Raw genomic sequence first — 23,068 nt, 5'->3', positions numbered from 1 at the left:
TTTTGGGGAAATCAAATGGTGAGTGGTGGCTTCAGTAATTTCTTCCTATATTATTTATATTATTAATAGGGATAGAGCCCCTAGTCACATAGGTGGTTGGTGCCAAGTTGGATAAAAGAAAAAAGTGTGCATCAGCTTTACATTTTGAAATGCATGAAGTTGATAAATATGAGACTTCTATGATAAAGAATAATTGGGAGACAATTATCAATTTTGAACTGAAGATTATCAAACCCTGGTAAGATCAGTTTATGAGTTATCTCATCCAACTCTCATCTTGTAGTGGAAAAGGAATGCAGAAAAGAGAGAGAAAAGATGTCGAAAGACTGAGGAAAAGAAGGTGTAGAAAGCAAAAGTGCAGTCGCCAGAACAAATATCACAGGTAGCTGTCCTTCTATGCCATTCAATTCATCTCTATGTTTTGGGATTCAACCAAAATCCTCCTCCAATGGCGTATTGAATCAAGCCTTTGGATTCGATTAGAATCCTTACTCTCCCAAAATTTGGTTTCGGCTGAAACCATAAAAAAAAAACTAGCTGGATTCGGCTGAATCCGCAGAAAAATGGATTCGACCGAATCCCAAATGGTGACTACAGACACCAAAAAGATGGTCTAGGCCATCACCCAAATGATGCCCGAGTGCATCAACAAAAGAGGCGATGCCCAAGAGCATCAACAAAATATCATACTCAAGGGCATCAACTCAAACTTTGCTATCGACAGAACAAAAAAAGTCCTTCGCTGTCGTCTGCCAATAAAGAAAAAAAAAGTGACTCTTACATACTTTCTTTAAATTAAATAATTAAGGAAAACAAACAGAGAAAGCCAAGCAAATAAAAAAATGGAGGTGTTATGTCTACAAAAAAAAAAAAATGCGGCGTTGTTGCTTCTCTAGTGCCTCACTTGTGAAGCCAAAGAAAGAGAAAAGGTTGTAGAAACCAATACTCACGACCCACACTCCTCAAATATCAAGTTGTAGTTTGGCCATTCACAAGAGAAGTCAAAATAAAAAAAATTACCATTAAAGCAACGTACAATGCGGGCTTCATGCAGCTCACTTGCTCTTAAGAAAGAACAGTGTGGGCTTGCAAAGAAAGACTTCACGTTGTTAAGATGTGGTTTTATTCAATTAATTAAAATGCAGCAAAGGCATACAAAAGGAAGGTGTTACATATGAGTTGTTTCAGACCTTTCAAATAAGCCAACTTGGTTCATAAGTTATAGACCGTGGCAGAAGCATCTCCAAGACTTCTATTCTTTGTTGCCAACATCAAAGCCAAGTGGAAGGGAAAAGATAAGAGAAATGAAAAATTAAGGAAAGAGGTAAAAGACAAAAAAATTGCCTCTTGCTGTTTTCTCTTGATACAAGAAGTGATGGAGCAATCTAGGCTCACGCAAGCCTACATGCCTAGTTTCAATCTTTTCTCCCTTACTTGGGCTCACAAGAAAAGATCAATGAGGAATGGAAGGCTGATAAATCAGAGTCTCACAAATTGATTCTCCAACTCGTAGTCTATGTTGATGTGAGTCAACCCATGTGGTTATTATGTAATTATTAGAATTAATTAGGTAATTTATTAATTCCTGTATTTTAGTTATAGGCCCGTGTATATAAACCACATTTTGTGGTCTTAATCAATTAAGCAAGAATTATATTTGAAAACCCTAAACCATTCTCTGTTCATGGTATCAGAGCCGACCTTAATCACCTTTCTTCTCACATAGGTATTAAGGTTCGGTCATGGTGGTTATGAATGGCTTAAGGGTCTATCTTGCTCATTGACTTATTTAAATATATTACTCATCACTTTTCTTTATAGAGCCAACGTCAAAGACATAAACTTTTTTTGTTTCTTTCCGCTGCGATTGGTTCCCCTTCCTTGATCGATTGGTTGATCTCACTAGCCAGAAGATTGCGTGAGTTCTCTGTTTCTGTTCTGTTCAGGTTGGATTTTGTGTTGCTGGTTTTCAGTTTGGATTGGGCGTGGCTGCGACACGGCTGGGCGACTTGCAGTGAGACGCGACTGGCAGCGGTGCTGCGATCTCTGTGGCTGTGCGACGCGACTGGGCTTCCTGCTGAGCGACGACTCGATCACTGCGGCTGAGCAACGAGGCTGTGCGACGACCCGATCGCGTGGTTGTGTGACGCTGCTGTGCGACGACCTGATCGCTGCGGCTGTGCAACGCGGTTGGGCTTCCTGCTGTGCGACAACCGGCGCAGCCCTTGTTGTGAGATCGGTGGTGCGGCTGAACAGGTGGGTGTGACGCGCGGTGGTGTGCGTGCAATCAGTGGTGCGGCTGGTCAGTGACCGGAGGTGAGGGCTGTGCGGTGAGACTCTATCTGTGCAAGAAGAAAGAAGAAAAAAAAAAAGGAAAAAAAAAATGCTACTTTCCAGGGTTAACTCTGTTAGTTCCTCCAGCTTTGTTGTCAAGTCAGGTATCTCTAACTCTGCTTTGAGTACTTTTGCTTGTACTGGTAATGGTGCATGGATAATTGATACAGGTGCTACAGATCATATGACTTCTAATCGTTATGTTTTTAGTCATTTTTCGTCTGTCTGTTCTAAGCCATTTATTGTCAATACCAATGGTGTGTCGTCTCCTGTTTTAGGAGATGGCACGGTATCCTTTTCCTCTGATTTGTCTTTGCATAATGTGTTGTTTGTTCCTTCCTTGAATTGTAACCTTATTTCTGTTAGTCAACTAACCAAAACTCATAATTGTGTGGCCACATTCTTTCCTACCCATTGTGTTTTCCAGGACATTCATACCAAGGAGAAGATTGGCAGTGGTAGAAAGAGTGGTGGATTGTACTATCTGGATAGTGGGGTTTCTGCTTCAGATGGTCGTGGCATTGTGAGTTTAGTTAGTGATGGTTCCTCCGAAAATCAGAAGAAGATTTGGTTGTGGCATCGCCGACTTGGTCATCCGTCCTTTAGTTATCTTCGGCGTTTATTTCCCTCTTTATTTCGTGGATTGAACATTTCCAATTTTAATTGTGAAGTTTGTGTGTTGGCCAAAAGCCATCGTTCAGTGTTTCCTTCTAGTGCTACCCGTATGGATGTTCCTTTTGCTTTGGTCCACTCGGATGTTTGGGGTCCGGCCCCGTGTGGTACACATAAAGGAATGAAATGGTTTGTGACATTTATTGATGATTGTACTAGAATGACTTGGGTTTATCTTCTGAAACATAAAAGTGATGTGTGTGCTGTTTTTCGCCTTTTTCATCATATGGTCCTTACCCAGTTTGCCTGTCCTATTAAGGTTTTGCGCTCAGATAACGGCGGTGAGTTTGTTAATACAGAGTTGACTCAGTATTTTGCTTATGCGGGGATCCTTCATCAGACTTCTTGCGCTCATTCTCCACAACAGAATGGGGTTGCTGAACGCAAAAATCGACATTTATTGGAAGTCACTCGGTCCCTTCTTCTGGGCGGTCATGTGCCTTCTTTGTTCTGGGGTGATGCCTTGAGTTCTGCCGTCTATCTGATTAATCGGACCCCATCTAGTGTCCTTGACTTTCGGCGACCTTTGGATGTTATCTCGGATTTTGTCTCTCTCCCAGGTATCCTTCATTTGGAACCCCGGGTTTTTGGGTGTGTTGTTTTTGTGCATTTACATTCTCATCAGCGATCCAAGCTCGCATCTCGGGCTTTAGAGTGTGTTTTTGTTGGTTATGGTCCATCCCAGAAGGGGTACCGGTGCTATCATCCTTCTACTCAGCGCTTCTATGTTTCTATGGATGTCACTTTTCATGAACATCAACTTTTTTATTCTCCCCGTCCATTGGATTCTACCCTTCAGGGGGAGGTTTCTAGTGAAGTGCAGAATCGAGATGATATGTTGTTCTTTGAGGAAGGGTCAGAACAGACTACTGATCACCTAGTGTCTGAGTTTGAGAATGAGACTGAGACTGCAGAAATTACTGCGGATGAGACTGAGATTGCGGAAATTACTGGGGATGATACTGCGGATATGGTAGGACAACAACCCACGAATTCTGAGCATGAGGAATCACCACTCCATGATAGTACCGCCATCTCTCCTACTCCATTGAATCAATCTTCTTCATCCATTGAGGTAACAAACAATACTCTTGATTCACATTCTGGTTCAGATCTTGTTTCTAATGCTTCTAAATTTACACTTCCTCCTCGGTCTAACCGAGGACAACCACCAGCTATATATGAGCCAGATCCAAATGCCAAAGTTAGGTACTCAATTAATAATCATGTGTCATCTGTTAGGCTTTCAAAGTCATATGAATCGTATGTTCTGCAATTATCTTCTGTTTCTATTCCTAGTAGATTGCAGGATGCTCTTGCAGATTCTAGATGGACCAAGGCTATGGCTGAAGAAATGGCGGCATTACAGAAGAATTCAACCTGGGAGTTGGTTTCTCTACCTAAGGGGAAGAAGACAGTTGGATGCAGATGGGTGTTTGCAGTCAAACACAAAGCTGATGGATCAGTTGAAAGGTATAAGGCAAGGTTGGTAGCAAAGGGTTATACACAGTCCTATGGCATAGACTACTTGGAGACGTTTGCTCCAGTGGCCAAGTTGAATACAGTACGGGTTCTGTTGTCTTTGGCCGCTAACAAAGATTGGCCACTCCTTCAGTTTGATGTAAAGAATGCCTTTCTCCATGGTGATTTGACTGAAGAAGTATACATGGATCCCCCTCCAGGTATACCAGAGTTTGATAATACAAGATTAGTATGTAGACTGAGAAAGTCTTTATATGGTCTTAAACAATCTCCAAGAGCCTGGTTTGGGAGATTCACCCGTGCAATGAAGAACTATGGTTATCTGCAGAGTAATTTTGATCATACTTTGTTCCTAAAGAAAAGGGGGAAGAAGATTACTGCTCTTATCATTTACATTGATGATATGGTTATGACTGGAGATGATTATGAGGAAATCTCTAATTTGCAGAGGTACTTGTCTAGAGAGTTAGAAATGAAACAGCTGGGGGACTTGAAGTTCTTTCTTGGGATAGAAGTTGCTCGGTCTAAACATGGCATATTCCTATCTCAAAGGAAATATGTTTTAGACTTGTTGTCTGAAACTGGTATGCTTGGGTGTAAGCCAGCTGTCACTCCTATGGAACAAAACCATAGACTTTTCGAGTGTTTGGGGGCCTTGCCTGCAGATAAGGGGCGATATCAGAGACTTGTTGGAAGATTGATATATTTGTCTCACACTAGACCTGACATTGCTTATGCGGTTAGTGTAGTAAGCCAGTTTATGCATGCCCCGTGTAAACCCCATATGGATGCTGTGGAGCGAATTTTGCGGTATTTAAAATCTGCACCTGGTAAAGGGTTGTTGTTTGCTAATCATGGTCATGTGAATGTTGAAGGTTTTTCTGATGCAGACTGGGGTGGTTCAGCAGATGATAGGAGGTCTACCTCAGGCTACTTTACTTTTGTAGGAGGAAACTTGGTGACCTGGAGGAGTAAAAAGCAATCGGTTGTATCTAGATCAAGTGCAGAGGCTGAATACAGAGGTATGACACTTGGAGTAGTTGAACTTTTATGGTTGAGACATTTATTGACTGATTTAGGGTGTCCACCTACCAAGCCTATGGACTTGTTTTGTGATAACAAATCTGCTATTGATATAGCACATAATCCTGTTCAGCATGATAGAACAAAACACATTGAGATTGATCGACACTTCATTAAAGAGAAGCTTGAAGCTAAGATTATCAACTTCCCATTTGTGAAGTCTGAGGATCAGCTTGCAGATGTGTTGACCAAGGCGGTAGCAAATAGGGTGTTTTTGGACTCACTAGACAAGTTGGGCATGTGCGATATATATGCACCAACTTGAGGGGAAGTGTTGATGTGAACCCATGTGGTTATTATGTAATTATTAGAATTAATTAGATAATTTATTAATTCCTGTATTTTAGTTATAGGCCCGTGTATATAAACCACATTTTGTGGTCTTAATCAATTAAGCAAGAATTATATTTGAAAACCCTAAACCATTCTCTGTTCAGTCTAATCCCAAACACAAATGCACGGGTCGCTTGTTGCAAGAAATGCAAAGGGCAGTGATTGATTGCTCTCCACCCTGTTGTTTATCAAGGCCAATATTAGGCTGCGAACTCTACCTGCAAAATCCTATCAATTGGGCCCATGGGAAGAAAAGAAAGTCAGCCTCAATTTGGAATACAAGTTTGCTTGCAATACAAAGCAACGAAGAAGGATATGATAAGTGACAGACGGTGCAAATTTAATTTGATGGGCTGGTCCTCAAAATAATATGCCCATTAATATATAATACAATTAGCAAATAATTGGTATAAAAATCAAAGAAAGTCCAATGGACCTCTCTCTCAAATGTACGCCCATTAAAAAAAATAAAATGTGTCATTTAATAAATAAATGATATAAAAATATTAATGAGCACATTCTTCAAATTCAAATCCCAAATTTCAAATCTCAAATCAAATTCTCAAGTGGTACAAAACCACCTCTCTTAAGTGGTACAAAACCAACTCTTTCAATTGGTATAAAACCAAAACCAAACTCAAATCCAACTCCAAAATGGCACAAAGCCAACCAAATCCAAGTCCCTCAAGTTTGTAAACGAACTTCATTCGGTTTGATCCCGTCGAGGTTATGTAGGCAACCTACCAAAATTCAGGTGCAACCGTAATCCATCCAAGTTTACCCCAAATATCCTAGAAGTTAATTCTACACACAAAGTCCCCGAATTAATTTCTCAAATCAAATCCAAGGGCTCTAAAACCTACCCAAATTACTCAAATTATTTAAATTGGTCATTCACCCATTTAATTCCCAAAATCTTGGAACTACGTGTGGTTTGATCCTGCAATGGGTATGCAGACAACCTGAAATATGAGTGCAACTGCAATCTAATAAATTTTATTTCAATGGGTCTTTTACCTATTGAAAATTCAAACACTCACAAAGTTATCCGTTGGTTTCATTGCAATTGGAATCAAAGGTTATTCCTTTGAGCCAAGGGATTGTAATTAAGAGATGTACTTCATCTTGAATAGGTCGTATCTAAAATAGTAAAACCCTTATTTCTTAAATGAATTTGGGTGAAATTATGTTGGGTAATATTATTATTTATTTACAAATTTTGTCCAACAATTATATGTGTAGTGTGAATTTAATTTTGAGTCTGTTAATTATAAGGTATTAATAACAAAGTAAAACATTAACCAAAAAGCACCCAATCCATTTCTATTAACTTGCGGACACCTTTCCACCGGTCTAAAATATAACATGTGGACACCTTCCAAAAGACCAGCATCATGTAGTGAATAACACCCTTCCCGTGACCTTTGTATTTGATGTATTCTAGGATTAGACAATTAGCAAACACACACAATAACAGCAACAATAAAACCAAAATTTGTTCTCGAGGTTCAGCGAACTTTGCCTACGTCCCCGTGTGACCCTTAGAGAATCACAGCTGCACTATGTATAGAATAAGATTACAAGAACTTATTGAAACCCTAGACTACCAAACTCGCAGCCGCTCTTTTCTCTCTTGCACAAATAGCTCTCTTGTGTTTTTCCCTCTTGAAAAACTCCTCCCTTGAAGTCACTCACCCTTAAGTCTCTAACCCGAGTCTCCCTTTGAGTTTCTTCCCTTGAAGTCTCTAGCTATTCTCTATATTCTATGAGACTTGTAGTAGCCTATTTATATACCATAGGCTTACCACTTACAATATGAATTCCCAATCCTAATAGAATTAGGTAACTTACCTATTAACTAATTCTATTCCCTTCTACACAAGGAAAACCCTTTAAAACTCTTTCCTACACTAGAAAAGTCTTGTGCAAGTCCTATTTGTCTTCCAAAACTGTACCCTTCTAGAAAACCCTAAATCTGCCCTAAAACTTGACTCTCTGACTTCGGGCGACCGGTCAACCATTCCTATGACCGGTCAGCTAACCTGCCTCGAAACTCCAAGAAGCCTCTGGAGCTGGGCGACAGGTCAGCCAAGGCTCCGACTGGTCGGCCAAACTCCCTGGAAACTCCGACGAGTCAAAATCATAACAATCTCCACCTTGATAAGTCGGAACTAAAGCCAAGAATGTTGTACCTTCAAGATATCCTTTAGTCTTGAAGTAACCTCGAACAAACTCCAAGAACCCTTTCACATTGGCAAAAAATCTATTTCTTCAATGCACCTTAAGTGAGAAGGTGCTCCACCTCAATCAACTAACTTTGAAGATTGAGCAAGCTCAACTCAAGCTTGTATCTTTGAATCTTTACTGCAGCCTCAAGATTCTCTTCGCCTTTTGTTCCATAAACCCGTTCATAGCCAATTTTCCCCTTGAATTTAGGAAAGAACTTCAACCCGAAGTTCCTTTGTAGAGACAACCTAGCACACCTTTGACGTTCCCATTCCTTGCTCTCACAAGCCCCCTTGAATGTAGCCTGATTTCCCTTACTAACACCATGGTAACCTCTGTCCTTTTCCCACCAAAACTTGTGAGTTAGCTTGATGGTACTTTTGGGCTTGGATTGCCTTGTGCTCCTTTGCTCCACTTGTTCTTGAACCTTTGTTGATTGTTGTTGCTGCCCAAACTCTTCAACCCTTGTGTTATGTCCCACTAGCTCGAAATTGGCCTTCCCTTGAACTGGAATTTCTTTCATAACCACCTTGGTTGCCTTTATAGTTGCATCTTCCTTAACAACAATCAAACCTTCCTCATCTTTCTTGACTTCCCTCGCTGCATCCTTGAAGTCAATCTTTGATGAATAACTAAACCAAGCAATAATCATGGCTTGTTGCTTCTTCTTCCTTTGTCATAGAACCTATTTGATGAGACTCTTCCTTTGTGAGATGATGCCCTTGCTCTCCCTTGTCACAATGCTCCTTGAGCTCAACATCCAAGCTCTCTTTGGTAGACGCAACTGCTCCACCTATCATCGTAACCTCCAAAAGCTTGTAAAGATTATTAGATTGCACAACTCCCTTCATGATCGCACTTGATTCTTTTGAGACTTGGAGCTTCCCTGCTCTAGACTTGAATGCATACCCATTCCTCTCTAGACTTCCAAGAGAGATAAGATTTCTCTTCAATGTAGGAATATATTGCACATTCCCAAGCAACCTAACAGTTCCATCTTGCATTTTCACCTTGACCGTGCCAACGCCATGAACCTTACACACAGAGTTATCTCCTAACAAAACTTTTCCCTCACTAGATTCCTTATATGTATGAAACCACTCATTTTTTGCACACATATGAAAACTGCATCCGAAGTCCAAATACCAAGCATACAAAGTAGAATTACCCGAAGATATCGCCAAAAGCTCACCATCGTCGACCACAATGTTACTTGAGTTCTCAACCCTTTTCTTCTTCTTCTCCAGCCATATCTAGCAATACCTTTTCCAGTGGTCTAGTGAACTACACTCGAAGCAACTACATTCTTTATCGGAATCCTTGGACTTCCGTTATTTGCTAGATCTGCCACTCCTTTCCTTCCCCCGACTCTTCTCCTTGCCCTTAGCATAAAGGCCTTGTGATGATTGAGTACCTTCGGTCAAATCATCTAACTTTGCATATGAATGAAGCATTTGCACCACGTCATCAAGCTTTAGAGTCTCTTTTCCAAACATCAAAGTTGTTCGAAAGTGCTTGAAAGAAGATGGTGGGGATCTCAGCAAGATGATAGCCTTATCATCATCCTTGTAAACTTCTTCTACCTTGTCGAGATTAGCTATGCAATTCTGAAATTTGCATACATGATCCGCTACATCTCCACCTTCTTCTAGTCAAAGTTCGAAGAGTTCATCCTTCAAGAAGAGTTTATTGTACACCGTTTTGCTCATATAAACACTCTCCAACTTGTCCCATGCTTCTTTTGCTGTCATCGTCTCTGTGATGTGAGACCTCACGGATCTTGTGAAGTGGATATCTATTGAACTCTTGGCCTTCTTGAGAACCTTGTTCCATGTTCCTTCTGACGTGGTTGTCGGCTTCTCACCCAGAAGTGCATCATCCAGATCCTGTTGCACCAGCACATTCCTCATCATCCGTTACCAATCTGTAAAATCATCCTTTCCATCATACGGCTTCAAAGCAGGCCTTAAATCCCCTAAGTCCATGCTTCTTCCTCCTCTAGACATCGCAGAAACTTTTAAGCCTAACTTGGCTCTGATACCAATTGTAGTGATTAACACCCTTCCCTTGACCATTTTCTTTGATGTATTCTAAGATTAGACAATTAGAAAACACACACAATAACAACAACAATAAAGCAGTAAAGAACACCCAAATTTGTTCTCGAGGTTCGGCAAACTTTGCCTACGTCCCCGTGTGACCCTTAGAGAATCACAGCTGCACTATGTATAGAATAAGATTACAAGAACTTATTGAAACCCTAGACTACCCAACTCGCAGCCGCTCTTTTCTCTCTTGCACAAATAGCTCTCTTGTGTTTTTCCCTCTTGAAAAACCCCTCCCTTGAAGTCACTCACCCTTAAGTCTCTAATCCGAGTCTCCCTTTGAGTTTCTTCCCTTGAAGTCTCTAGCTATTCTCTATATTCTATGAGACTTGTAGTAGCCTATTTATAGAGCATAGGCTTACTAATTACAATATGGATTCCTAATCCTAATAGAATTAGGTAATTCACTTATTAAGTAATTATATTCCCTTTTACACAAGGAAAACCCTTTAAAACTCTTTCCCACACTAGAAAAGTCTTGTGCAAGTCTTCTTTGTCTTCTAAAACTGTACGCTTCTAGGAAACCCAAAATCTGCCCCAAAACTCGACTCTCTGACTTCAGGTGACCGATCAGTCATTTCTATGACCAGTTGGCCAACCTGCCCCGCGAGAAGCCTCTGGAGCAAGGCGATCGATCAGCCAAAGCTCTGACCGGTCGGCTAAACTCCCTGGAAACTTCGACGATTCAAAATCACAACACATCAACGCATCACCAAAAGGACGAAAACTGAAACTGAGCCCGCCTATTATAAAAACAATATTAGCCCAAGACACAAGCCTAATCTAACCCAACTACAAAAACAGCCCAAAACTCATCTCCTTCTTTTCTTGGCCAAATCGATCTCTTTCTTCAACTTTACCAAATCGACAACTGTTCATCTTCACTCTCAAGCATCCTTCTCCAACTGCTACCAAAAAAAAAAGAGGTTCAATCTCTACATTTCCATCAATAGTAACTGCAAAGCAAACAAACAAACAAAGAGGCAAGTACGTCCACAGGCATTGATATCAAGATAAAAACAGTAGATGAAAGTGAGAGTTGTCATGAGCATTCATTGCAAAGAGAGGGTCAAGCAATTGCTCACCTCATGGACTTGATCGTTTGTGCATATTCTTGTTTCTACAACAAGACAAATTGTGAATGTCAGGAGATGACAACCTCCCAGGTCCTTTTTTACGGGCAGGAAGCTTAGGAATTGTTTTAGGAATAGAATGTTCGGGAAAAGGAGGACTTCTAGGAAGAAGAGGTCTTGGAGGTTTTTTTGGAATTTCTGGAGATTTTTCTGGAGTTTTAGGAGGTCTTTTAGGCCCTCTAGGTCTAACATGTTTTCTTTTAAAGATTGGAAGAAGTTCAACAAAATTAGGAAGATTGCGAATTTTTAAAAAATCACCATATTGAAATGATGATCCAAGATAAGAGGGAACTTGAAAAAGAAAGTGAGATAGGGGAAGAGAAGAATGAGCCTCTTCCTTACCGGCATGCATTGCAACTCGCACATGGTAAAATCAATACCATCATCATCTTCATAATTTTGGTTCTATATATCTTAAATTACTTTATTTATGGTGTTTAAGTAGCTCTTGTTCTTTGTAGTTGGATGTCACTATGTTTTCCCGCTACTTTGTTTTTCCAAATAATTAAATTTTATTTGTTTCTATTAATTTTCTTTGGAGTTATTGTCCCCTGAAATATTTAAGAGGCAAACCCCCAAACACACTGAGCAATCTCCAAAATCTATTTGTGTTTTTTTTATATTTCATAATATCTCTTGTACAAGTTGTTATGACCTTTAGTTCGTGCAGGTGGTTATAATAACCAAGGAGTGTAATTTCGATTTCATGGAAATTTTCGATGGAAATTTCGATGGAAATTTTCGCGGAAATTTCGATTTCGATAAAATTAGACAAAAACGACGGAAATTACTATCAAAATACGGAAATTTTGAATGAAAATTGACCATATGTTTATTTAACATATTATCTACTATATAGATAAAAAATATTGAAGAAATCAAATTATATAGTAGGTTTCATGTGATATAAGGTGAATATAATGCGCGCTGAATGCAAATACTATTAGAAAAATGGGTCACTGATTAATAATTATATAAATAACACCTCATACCCTAAACCCTAGACTATATACCCTCTATATACCATATATCATGTAAGGCTATAACCCTCCATATACCCTATACCATGTAAGGCTATACCCTCTATATACCATATACTGTATATTATTAAATTTACTCAACCCTACCTCCTAAACCATAAACCATCAACAATAAACCACTCCATAAACCCTAAATTATATTAAACTTATATACTTACAAACTTATATAAAATTATAAACTTAAATACTCCATAGTGATATTTAGTTTATAAACTTATATAAAATTACTAAATGCATATTATAGTTTTTCTATAAAAAAAAAAAAAACCATATTATAGTTTATATTGTTTTGAACTTTTAATTAGGTTTTATTACATTTTTAATACCCTAATATCTGACAAAAAAACATTTTTAAGTATGTAATGTATATAGTTTTAGTACAAAGTTTTTAATTAAACTAGTTAATACTTAATAGTAATACCCATAGATTATGTAATTATGTTTTTTTTTTGTACAAAAATTATATAATTATGTTTATATAGTTGTTTAGTTTATATATGTTTTTATTTTTTTTATTAAGTTTCTTATACATGAAATTCCTAAAACTCTAAAACTCTAAAAAAATATTAAACATGTTACTTCCACCACATGATTCGAACACAAAACCAGTAGAAGAAGGAAAGCCTCCTCCACTGGACCATTGACTTGTTATGAGCGTTTGTCTAAGATATTATATTTATACTCATATTCTTTAATAAACTAATATTAATAATTTAATATATTATATATCAAGTTGTTAACCAACCCTAACATATCTCTTCAGTGTTTCATTCTTTCTCAACTTATTTGTGCCGCCTCTTCTCTTCTCCTCTCTCTCTCTCTCTCTCTCTCTCTCTCTCTCTCTCTCCCCTCTCTCTGTTGCTCAGTTCTCTTTCTCCCCTCTCTCTGTTGCATCTCTGTCACCTCACTCTCTCTTGGCGCCGATCTCTGTTTTGGGTCACGAGAGGGGGAAGCCAGTGGGGGAGGGAGCTGGAAAATGTAGAGAAGTCGCCGAGGGGGCTGGGAAGTGCAGAGAACTCGTCGAGGGGAGGGCTGGAAAATGCTAAAAATGGATGGGTTTATCGAAATTTTGCCAAATTTGAGCGAAATTTCGCCGAAAGTTTACAAAAACATGTGTGTGGCAGCTTCGAAATTTCGGTAGAGCGAAATTTCGCGAAATTTCGAAAATTTCGTCGAAAAATTAACGAAAATTAATAGATATGTTATAAAATTTCGGGATCTCTAAAAAACGAAAATTTCGCCGAAATTTCACCGAAATTTTCGAAATTTCATTCCCTGATAATAACTAATCCACTTTTGATAAAATAATAATAATAATAATAATAATAATAATAAGACCTAATCCACATATTTCTGTAACTCATGATAATGTTGATTGATCCTAACTCTTACCGTGGCACTTTTTTTTTTAATCTATATCTATTCAATCTATACTATTATAAAGCTTAAATAAAAGTTTTGATGTTACATGTATCACTAAAATTTAGTTGATCTAAAATACGTTTTAATAAGAGTGGTTACATTCTCACCCCTTGTCTTATTTTTCCACCCATATTTTAATGAAAAAAATAATGACAAATTTATCTTTTTATAAAATGACCTCTAAGGATTCACTAAAAAAAAAAAAAAAAATCTTCCCTACCCACCTCTTTACAACGACCTAAACTTCATAAATCCTAAAAAACTTTCTCTTATTTTCTCATATATTATTTATTTGATTATACTGTTTTTGAGTGATAGACAATCAAATTGACATTAGAGAGAATTCACCTAGTGAAAAGGTAAGCAAAACAACTCTTTTCGTGAAATGCTTTCATTTTTTTTTTTGCATAAATTCAATTTAGACACATAACTATATATGCTATTTCAACGGGGTCCACGAACTTTCAAATATTTCAAATATACACCTGATTTATTATGTAAATTGAAAAAATGAAATTCCGTCCATCAATTTATTGAGAGATCAGTTAAATGTCAACTTGCCTTTTGCTAACAGAGATTAATTGGCGATGTGGCACCAACTCAGCATACATTTCCAGCCAAATGAGCAACACATGTCCACTTGACACGGGCCCACACACTCATCACCTCTTTCCCGCTCGTCGAATGCTCTCCTGACCATTTAGTCTCCAAAAAACATCACGTTTTCCCCCAAATTTGAATATAAATCTCTCACTTGTATTCAACTAGCGAGAAAGAGATGATGAGTTTGTGGACCCGTGTCAAGGGTTAGGTGGACCTGTGTCGCTCATTTGGCGGGAAATGAGCGACACGGGTCCACCTAACCCCTGACATGGGCCCACAAACTCTCTCTCTATTATTATTAAATTGTGGGCCTGTGTTGCTCATTTGGCGGGAAATGTTTGCTAAGATAGCGCCACGTCGCCAATTAATCTCGGTCAGCAAAAGCCAAGTTGTCATTTAACTGATCTCTCAACGAATCAATGGACATAAATTCATTTTTCAATTTAGATAATAGATCGGGTGTATATTTGAAATATTTTAAAGTTCATGGACCCCGTTGAAATAGCTTATATAGTTATGTGTCTAAATTGAATTTATGCCTTTTTTTTTTTTTTTTTCTTTTTTGGAGTAGGACAACCACGTGAATTCAACTCTTGGGCGGAACCACCATAAAAGATCCCAAAAAATCTTCCAGGATGATATCATATGATCCTTTCTGATCATTTTCTTCTTCCTTATAGCTATAATAAGGAATATGGAAAATGAATCCCACTACTACTCTATGTTCCATAATTAATACTATCAATTAATTAATTAGTTAAGACATAATCTAATTAAGTTGACAATGATGCATATTACTTTATGCTAATATTAGGCATGTCAGTATCTTGGGGTACACCTTGTAGAACACAATGATGTCATATATAATTGGAGCGATTTTGGAAGAAATAAAGAAAACAATGGCTAGGTGGGATAATAGTTAAGGGGGGTGGAAAGAGTGTTTATTGAGTGGGTGTTTGAGTTGGTATATCAAAGGGTATTATAGAAATAATGAGAGGTGCGAAGAGTGTTTAAATATTATTTTCAAATTTAATGGAGGGTGTAAAAATAAGGTAAGTGAGAAAATAAAATAAGGAGGTAGGAATATAAGCACTTTTTAATAAACAAAATTAATAATAAAATTTTATTTAAAAAGGTTAAAACAGTAAAAAGTCATTAAAGTAAAATTAAAAAATAACTAATTCACCCACTAATTATAGCTTATGTTTTTACCCACACTACTCTCTCTCCCTCATGTCCCTTCCTCTTTTTATCTTTCTATAATTTATTATTTTATTTTCATTTAAGAAGGCCTAATGAGTCAAAATAAAATAATAAAAATTAGTAGCTCAAAAGTTAGATAGTATTCAAACAAAAAAAGTCAGGTACTAACTAATTCACATTTGAATTATGAGTAATTGGGATATTCAATTAAAATTCGATTAGACCAAAAACTTCAATTAAATGTCTGCCATGGAAAATCAGATATTCAATTCAATTTAGATCTGGAACATTGTGAGGGTGGAAATGGATTGGCTAAATGATTTAATTCAATGGGCTTGAGAGATGGTGGAATTGCCCGAACAAGAAGGATGATAATAGAAACTGTTTATGGGTTAAACAGCATGAAGATACGGGGCTCAACTAACTAAAATGCTCATTGGGCTGAAAATAATGAGTAGGCCAGAAGTAGGAATATAAGGACATGGATCTACTTTGTGACTTGAGTTCTAGAGGGAGTTCCGTATTATAAGAAATTTGTTTATAAGTATGAGAAATATAAGTCTGCATAAGCATGAGAATAGTGAGTCATTGGATTGCAAGATTTTTTTTTTTTTTCTTTTTGGCCAATGGATTGCGAGATTTGAACTGAAATAAAACATGTATTTTCCAAACCAATAGCTCATCCTCCTCAATCTGTAGCATGCTTACTTTTCTCATAGTTATATGAGAATTTCTCTCCAAACTAAATTAGTAAATTAGCAATTTGTGAACTGTTTGATAATTTATTTCCTAGTTTTGCAAAATCAATCTGCTGTTTGGTTCTGTAGCCCACTAGCTTTACACACAAGGGATACTTCTATGATCAATGTGCATGAATAATTCAGCATGATTGGTTGCTCCAAATCGGCTCTTGCCTATACAGATTTCCAGCAAGATCAGTTTTGTCATTTTTAGCATGCTTTACAAAGGATAAGCACACATGATAATGTGGACAAGCACACATGATAATGTGAAAACCATGCAGGTAGTTGGCACTTGGGAGAAGTGCTGGGAAAAGAGTTCGTGGGTGAAGGATTACCCATAAATAATAAAGTATGGGAAATTTAATAATGTTTATAGGCAAAATGATATGTATTCTCTCTTTGTTTTTTTGGTGTCAGGAAATGATATGTATACTTTAAGAAAACGTAAAAATATATAACTAATACAAAAATGATATATATTCTTAAAATTTATGAAAAAAATAAAGAACAAAATTTATATCTAGTGCCAAAATTAAGAAAATCATCAAAATCCCAAATGATAGAAGTTCCTATTAATCAATATTTGATACCAAACTTCCAATCACGTAACAGATGAAATTCAAGAAAATAATTAAAATCCCAGAAACCTTAAAAGCATGTATTGATCAAAATCATAGACTTTCACACATAACCCAGGAGGCAAATCCCCAAAACAGCAGCAACACATCTGCCAAAACCCATCAATCCCCGTCCAGTTGTTCAAAGCTCATCCTCCATCCTCAGGTACTCACCAATATCTGCTTGGTGAAGCACCACAATTCCATTGGGGTCCAACTTCCTACAATCCTGGGTAGACTTGGCCGCAATCCCAAAACCCAAAGGAAGATCTGACATTGAAAACACAACCACCCCATCACCCGGCACAATATTCTCTGTAATCCTCCCCAAACCACCTTTCAGAACATGGTTTCCGTATAGAAACGACATCTCGGAGGTAGGTTTGAGCCAGACCTTGTGTTTAGCATTTGAGGCCAATAAACTCAGACACTGAACAGTTATGTGGAAACTACCACCATGAGTGAACCTACCGATACAAGTTCCAAGAGAGACTAATTGGGTCCTAGCTATATTTGTCGCACGCTTTACTAGTGAGTCACTAACATAGTAGACCTTGTTCTTGTGGAGGCGAAAGCAGTAACGGCCTGGACTTTGGTCTGGGCCTTCATGAGAAGGGTTCTCGACAATGTTTTTGAGGTTGTTGCCTGTGAACTTGAACAGCTTTTCGAACACTGTTGTGGTCTCGGTCTCGTCTAAAGGTCTCATCTTGGTCTGGGACTTTAGGGAGGTTTTGGAACGAAGATTTCTTTGTCCGTACTTGCTCTCCTAGGGTTTTGTATTGTTGATATTCCATAAACATAGTATCATTAATTAGTATTCATACATTTGTCAACATGCAAACAACCACTGGAGCATTGATTCACCAGAGAACAATTACAGAAAATTTCAGTCAATTGCATTCATAATTATTTGTCAGAAGTTTAAGCACTCATGAATTGTATGCTTGATATACACTTTGACTGGAATTATCCAATACTTGAGTCACATTAGTGAAAAGAACAAAGGCACAAGAAAGATGAATGGCTACAGAATCATCATTCAAACAGGGCTCAAAGCATAGCAATTAGCAAGCTATTGTAAACACAATCAATAACAATTGCATGCATATTTGCTAAAAATTTGTTCAGTGTTTTTAATACCAAGATCGCAAATAATCATGAAATTATTCTCTTGCATTGTCAATGTGTAGTCAAACAAAAACAACTCAAGTGATCTCAAATAAGAAAGCGGAAAATGGGGCATTTCAATATAAGTGATTAAAGTGTTGCAACAAGTTGAGCTTTTCATTCTCACCAAAGTAAAACAATAGTGCTAGGTATTTGTGGTCAGAATACAAAATGAAAAGCTAACTGAAATTGTGGAAGTTTATGCTAAAGGCTTTCTTTAGCTATAATGTCACCAAACTCAAATAGCAAGTATGCACGGATATATAAGAAAGCCTAATAACTTGAAGATGAATTTCCTTTTTCTCAAGGTGCAAAGTCGGATAGAAGTGGCCTAATAGACTTTCCATTTCCCCAGAGCATCAGTGGATTGAGGCATCCTTGCCCGTAATATATGTCCGCTTTCATGCTCTAATAGGGTAAAGGGGAACTTGCAGGCAAACAATATTTTCCATTTAAAGATATACTGATAGCAAGAAAACAATACATAGATACAAGTGGACTAGGGGTGGGCACAGTTCGGTCGAACCACAGAACCAAACCGAAATGATCGGAATGGCATATCCAGGAACCGAAACCGATCCAAGCCCTTCCCAAACCGACAGGTTCGGTTATCCGGATATCCACAGGGCCACTACCTTAACAGAAGCAGCAAACTCAACAACCCTAACAGATCTGAGACATATGATTAGCAAATTAACATCAAAATAAGGCTAAAACTTGAAGACCCTAACAGAAATCGAAATTCTAAATCAACATCCCTATAACACCAAAATCCCTAAATCGAAACCTAGGTTAAAAATTACCTTTCAAATCGGCGAAGGAGACCCTAAGAGAGGTCGGGAAGATGGGTATGCTGCAGAGAGGCCACTGGTGAATATCGATTTGACTCTGGGTTTCGACTTTCGAGTGAGATTGAAAGAGAGAGATGGTGAAAGTGCGACGTGGTGGTGAGAGAGAGAGAGAGAGAGAGAGAGAGAGAGAGAGAGAGAGAGTGGCGAGTGAAGAGGGGGGCGAAAGGGCGGCTAGAGAGAGTCTGGGTGACTGGTGAGGACCGTGAGGTTACTGGTTTTGGGTGAGGTGAGGGTTTCAGGGTTTGTTTCCATCTTCTGTGTTTTGTTTTTACTTTAATGAATTTTCCGTTTTATTTGTTACATGTATATTTTTACATAAATGAATATTATATCTATATAATAAAATCGAACGATTTTAAAATTTTAAAATTTATCTCTAGTTCTAAATGATTGAAATTGTTTCGGCTTAAATTCATGGTCAGTTATCTATTTTTCAAATTTACTTTCCTTCCCATAAGAATTAGTTTGCCGCCTTCCTCCCCTTAATTAATTTCTCTTAATTATATCTCCTTAATTAATTTCTCTTTAATTTCACATATTCAATTTTTTTTAGTTTTTCATTTGGGTTGAACAACTAGGTTTGTTTATATTTATGATTTGAGAATAGAAATAGGAGAAGTCTATTAAACGAATTATGTTTGCCAAAATATCGATGTTTGTGCAATAGAAAAAACTGCTTCATACTTGTGGGAGCGAATATGGAGAGGTTAGTCTATGTAATAAAACATAACGGTTTTTAAATACTAAAATTTATCTTCAGGTCCGAATGGCTAAGATCGTTTCGGCTTAAATCTAATAGTCAGTTATCTATTTTTCAAATTTACTTTTCCGCCCATGAAAATTGGTTTGTTGCCTCTCTCTCTTTAATTAATTTTCCCTTAATTAATTTATCCTTAATTTCACATATTCAATTTTTTTTTTTTGGTCTTTCATTTGGGTTGAACAACTAGGTTTGTTTGTATTTGTGATTTGAGAATAAAAATAAGAGAAGCTTATTAAACGGATTACTCTTACCAAAATATTGGTGTTTGTGCAATAGAAAGAGTCGCTTCAGAAACTTTATTCAATAATTCTTTTAAATACCGCTTAAAATTTTTTGACATCCGAGCCCCAAAACTTACGTTTATGACCTTTTGCATTTTTTCAGACCAAAATACCCTTATACATATATCATGTGGCTAAGGAATAAAATTTCGAGTTTCGAAGAAATTTCGATGGAAATTTCGACGGAAATTTTGAAGATTTTTAAATTTCGACATAAATTAGATGGAAATGATGGAAATTTTGAATGAAACTTTACCATATGTTTATTTAACATATTATCTACTTAATTGATAAAAAACATTGAAGAAATCAAATTATATAGTAGGTTTCATGTGATATAAGGTGAATATAATGCGCGCTGGAGCAAATACTATTAAATAAAATTAGTATAATGAATAAACAAAATTAGTATATTCTTAATTTATACTGTATAATTTAATTATACACTAAAAGCTAAACCCTAATACTCTATATATTCTATATACCCTAATACTCTTTATACTCTATAATCTATACATTAAACCCTATATACTCTACATTTTTTAGGATCTTAAGTTTTAAGCCTTTTAGGATACTTTTAATTATTTTTTTATATAAAAATGTATTAAAGTTTAAGTTTAAAATAACTAAAAGAAATCTCAAACCTTTTTTTTCTTCTTTCCAATTGCCCAAAGGCCCCAAACCCCCCCTCTTTTTTTTTTTCTTTCCTTACTTTTTTTTCCCCGTGCCTCTCTCTTCAGTCTTTTTTTTATTTTTTATCTTTCCTTCCTTTTTTTCCGTGTCTCTTACTTAGCCAAGCTTTGTCTTCACTAAGTGTAACAACCCAAATTTTTGCTTATGGTAATTTTGTTACTTATATTTTTCAAATTTGTTTTAAGGTTTGTTTAAAGGAATTAGAAATTTCTTTAAATTTATTTTAACTAACTTAGACCTTTGGTTGTGGTTCTAGAGCTTAGTTGTGTGGAAATGAATTTTAGAAAATGAAAATTCAAGAATTTGACGATTATTATTTTTTTCAGAATTAAATTATAAGAGTAGGATTTTTCATAATTTTTTTGAAAGCAATTTGACTATTTTGAGGTTATAGGAAATTAGAACTCATCAATACGAGTTCGTAGAATTTTTTGGTGAATTATTTGGAGTCTCCAGCTATTTTTGATGAATTTTTAAAGTTGGAGAAAATAGAAAATATGAAAATTTCGATAAATTTCGATAAATTTCGGCGAAATTTCGACGAAATTTTTCTGAAAAATTATTAAACATGTGTTTCGATTTCGACACCCTAAAAAAATGAAATTTTATTCCTTGCCTGTAGCAACTAGACAATCCACATGTTGACTAGACATTCGACTTTCTTCGTCTTCTCCACAGTCTTCGCAAGCAAAACTCCAATCGCTGTCTTTTGCAGCAGATGCTCCATTAGACCACCACAAACAAAGTCATTGTCGACATCTGCAACAAGACCGCGAACAATCGAGGCCGCGCAAGCCGTAATATACCAACCGTAGAATTCGATTCGATCGTCCAACAAAGGTATTTATGAGATTTAATTTCTTTTTTTATCCTTCTCGTTTTCTCAGATCCAATAAATTCGACACTGTGATCAATTCAATCAAGAACCCCGCGAAGGATTGTATGACATTTCAAATTATTACATATTTTGCTTTGGTTTCATGTGGGTTCCACAATATCGTTTAGGGTTTAGGGTTTCTTTCTGTTATATACCATTCTCATATGTTAATTGCTGAAATGTTAGAAATTTCGTTTAAACCATGAACCCTAAAAAGATGATGTATGTTGGATGAAACACAAGATAGTATGCGCTGCAGCACTCAAATAGTAACGACTGCAATGTAGCACCCCAGTTTTTAATAATTTTGCTTTAAAGGTGCGAATGAATTAATTAACTAGCTTAGTGCTAATTTTTACATTTTGAAAACTCAAGATGTGGATTTAAACCACCTGTTTAATTTTATGAAAAATTATTTTACTCTATTGATGGACTTATGTTAATTGTGTTCAATTTAGTTGATATTTTTTATCTATATACTTGGTTAATATTTTTGGATTTCATATATGACTATACTTGTGTATTTTTTGTGCTTATGCTTGGTTAGTTGTTAGGATTGCAAGGGGGAATACTAGAGGGTTAAGGGTTTGACCTCTTGAACCCTAGTGTTGACCGACCATAGTGACTAGGACTAGAAACCTAGGTTACTTAGAGAAGAGATAAGGAAGGTGGCCCTGATAAGAGATAGTGATCATGACATAGGTTGATTGTGGATTTGGGTTTGAAAGAAAATAGGAATGATGATCACTTAACTTAAACCAAATTACTTAAGTAAAGGGCTGTGAGTGGTGGATGGGTTAGTAGGCCTAGCTCATTAGACTTAGTGATCAGCTGGAGAGAGAGAGAGAGAGAGAGAGAGAGAGAGAGAGAGAGAGAGAGATAGATAGATAGATAGATAGATAGATAGAGAGAGAGAGAGAGAGAGACCAATGGGATTGGTCAGCCAATTAGAGCTTTCTTGAAAAACTTAAAAATCTGACAACTGCTCCATAAACCCCTTCCTTCGCCAAAAATAGACAGCCTGGTCATGACTCTTTGTTTTCCCTCCCAACAGTCACATTCATCTCTTTAAAAGCCAATCTTCCTTTAGACAAACTCTTTCCAATCCATTACATTAATTCAAAAAAAAAAAAAAGAGAGAGAGAGAGAGAGGAAGAGAGGGACTTAAAGGACATTCAAGAGAGGAGAAACCAACCTGCAGGGAGAAATAAAGAAGGTGCAGCCTGCATTGTTCTTCAAAGAAGACTCTGGTAAGAACCTCAACCCCAATCTCTAAGTTCTTTAGGAGTTTAGTTTATGGAAACTAAGTGTTGATTGAGTGGCTAGGGTTAGTGGCAATCCGAGAAGTCCAAGAGTCTAAGCAATTCCTTAAATTTCTGTTTGAATTGGCTATTTCTGATATGTGACCTTGTCTGCTTGTCTTTGATTCTGGTATTGTTT

The 23,068-nt window shown here is 37.0% G+C and overlaps 1 protein-coding gene and 1 pseudogene across 1 annotated transcript; one reads left to right on the top strand and one right to left on the bottom strand.

Annotated features, from left to right (window-relative positions):
- The first annotated feature begins 4,897 nt into the window (after window positions 1-4,897).
- LOC147299809 (secreted RxLR effector protein 161 pseudogene) lies at window positions 4,898-5,836 on the top strand (annotated as a pseudogene).
- Window positions 5,837-16,918: 11,082 nt separating this feature from the next.
- On the bottom strand, window positions 16,919-19,270 carry LOC147299808 (uncharacterized). Its single transcript, XM_086250509.1, has 2 exons — window positions 18,967-19,270; window positions 16,919-17,762 (listed from the first exon to the last, which is right to left on the bottom strand). The coding sequence occupies exon 2, from the start codon at window positions 17,700-17,702 to the stop codon at window positions 17,139-17,141; it is 564 nt and encodes a 187-aa protein (XP_086106635.1). The 5' UTR covers window positions 17,703-17,762; window positions 18,967-19,270; the 3' UTR covers window positions 16,919-17,138.
- Between the last annotated feature and the right edge of the window lie 3,798 nt (window positions 19,271-23,068).

This window comes from Dryas octopetala, chromosome 1, assembly GCF_963921425.1.
Source record: "Dryas octopetala chromosome 1, drDryOcto1.1, whole genome shotgun sequence".
Taxonomy (NCBI): domain Eukaryota; kingdom Viridiplantae; phylum Streptophyta; class Magnoliopsida; order Rosales; family Rosaceae; genus Dryas; species Dryas octopetala.
The sequence above is the reverse complement of the archived record's forward strand: the minus strand, read 5'-3'. Positions and strand labels throughout refer to the sequence as shown.

Coding starts and splice junctions, on each gene's coding strand:
- LOC147299808 (XM_086250509.1), bottom strand. CDS start 17,702: ATGAGACCTTTAGACGAGACCGAGACCACAACAGTGTTCGAAAAGCTG.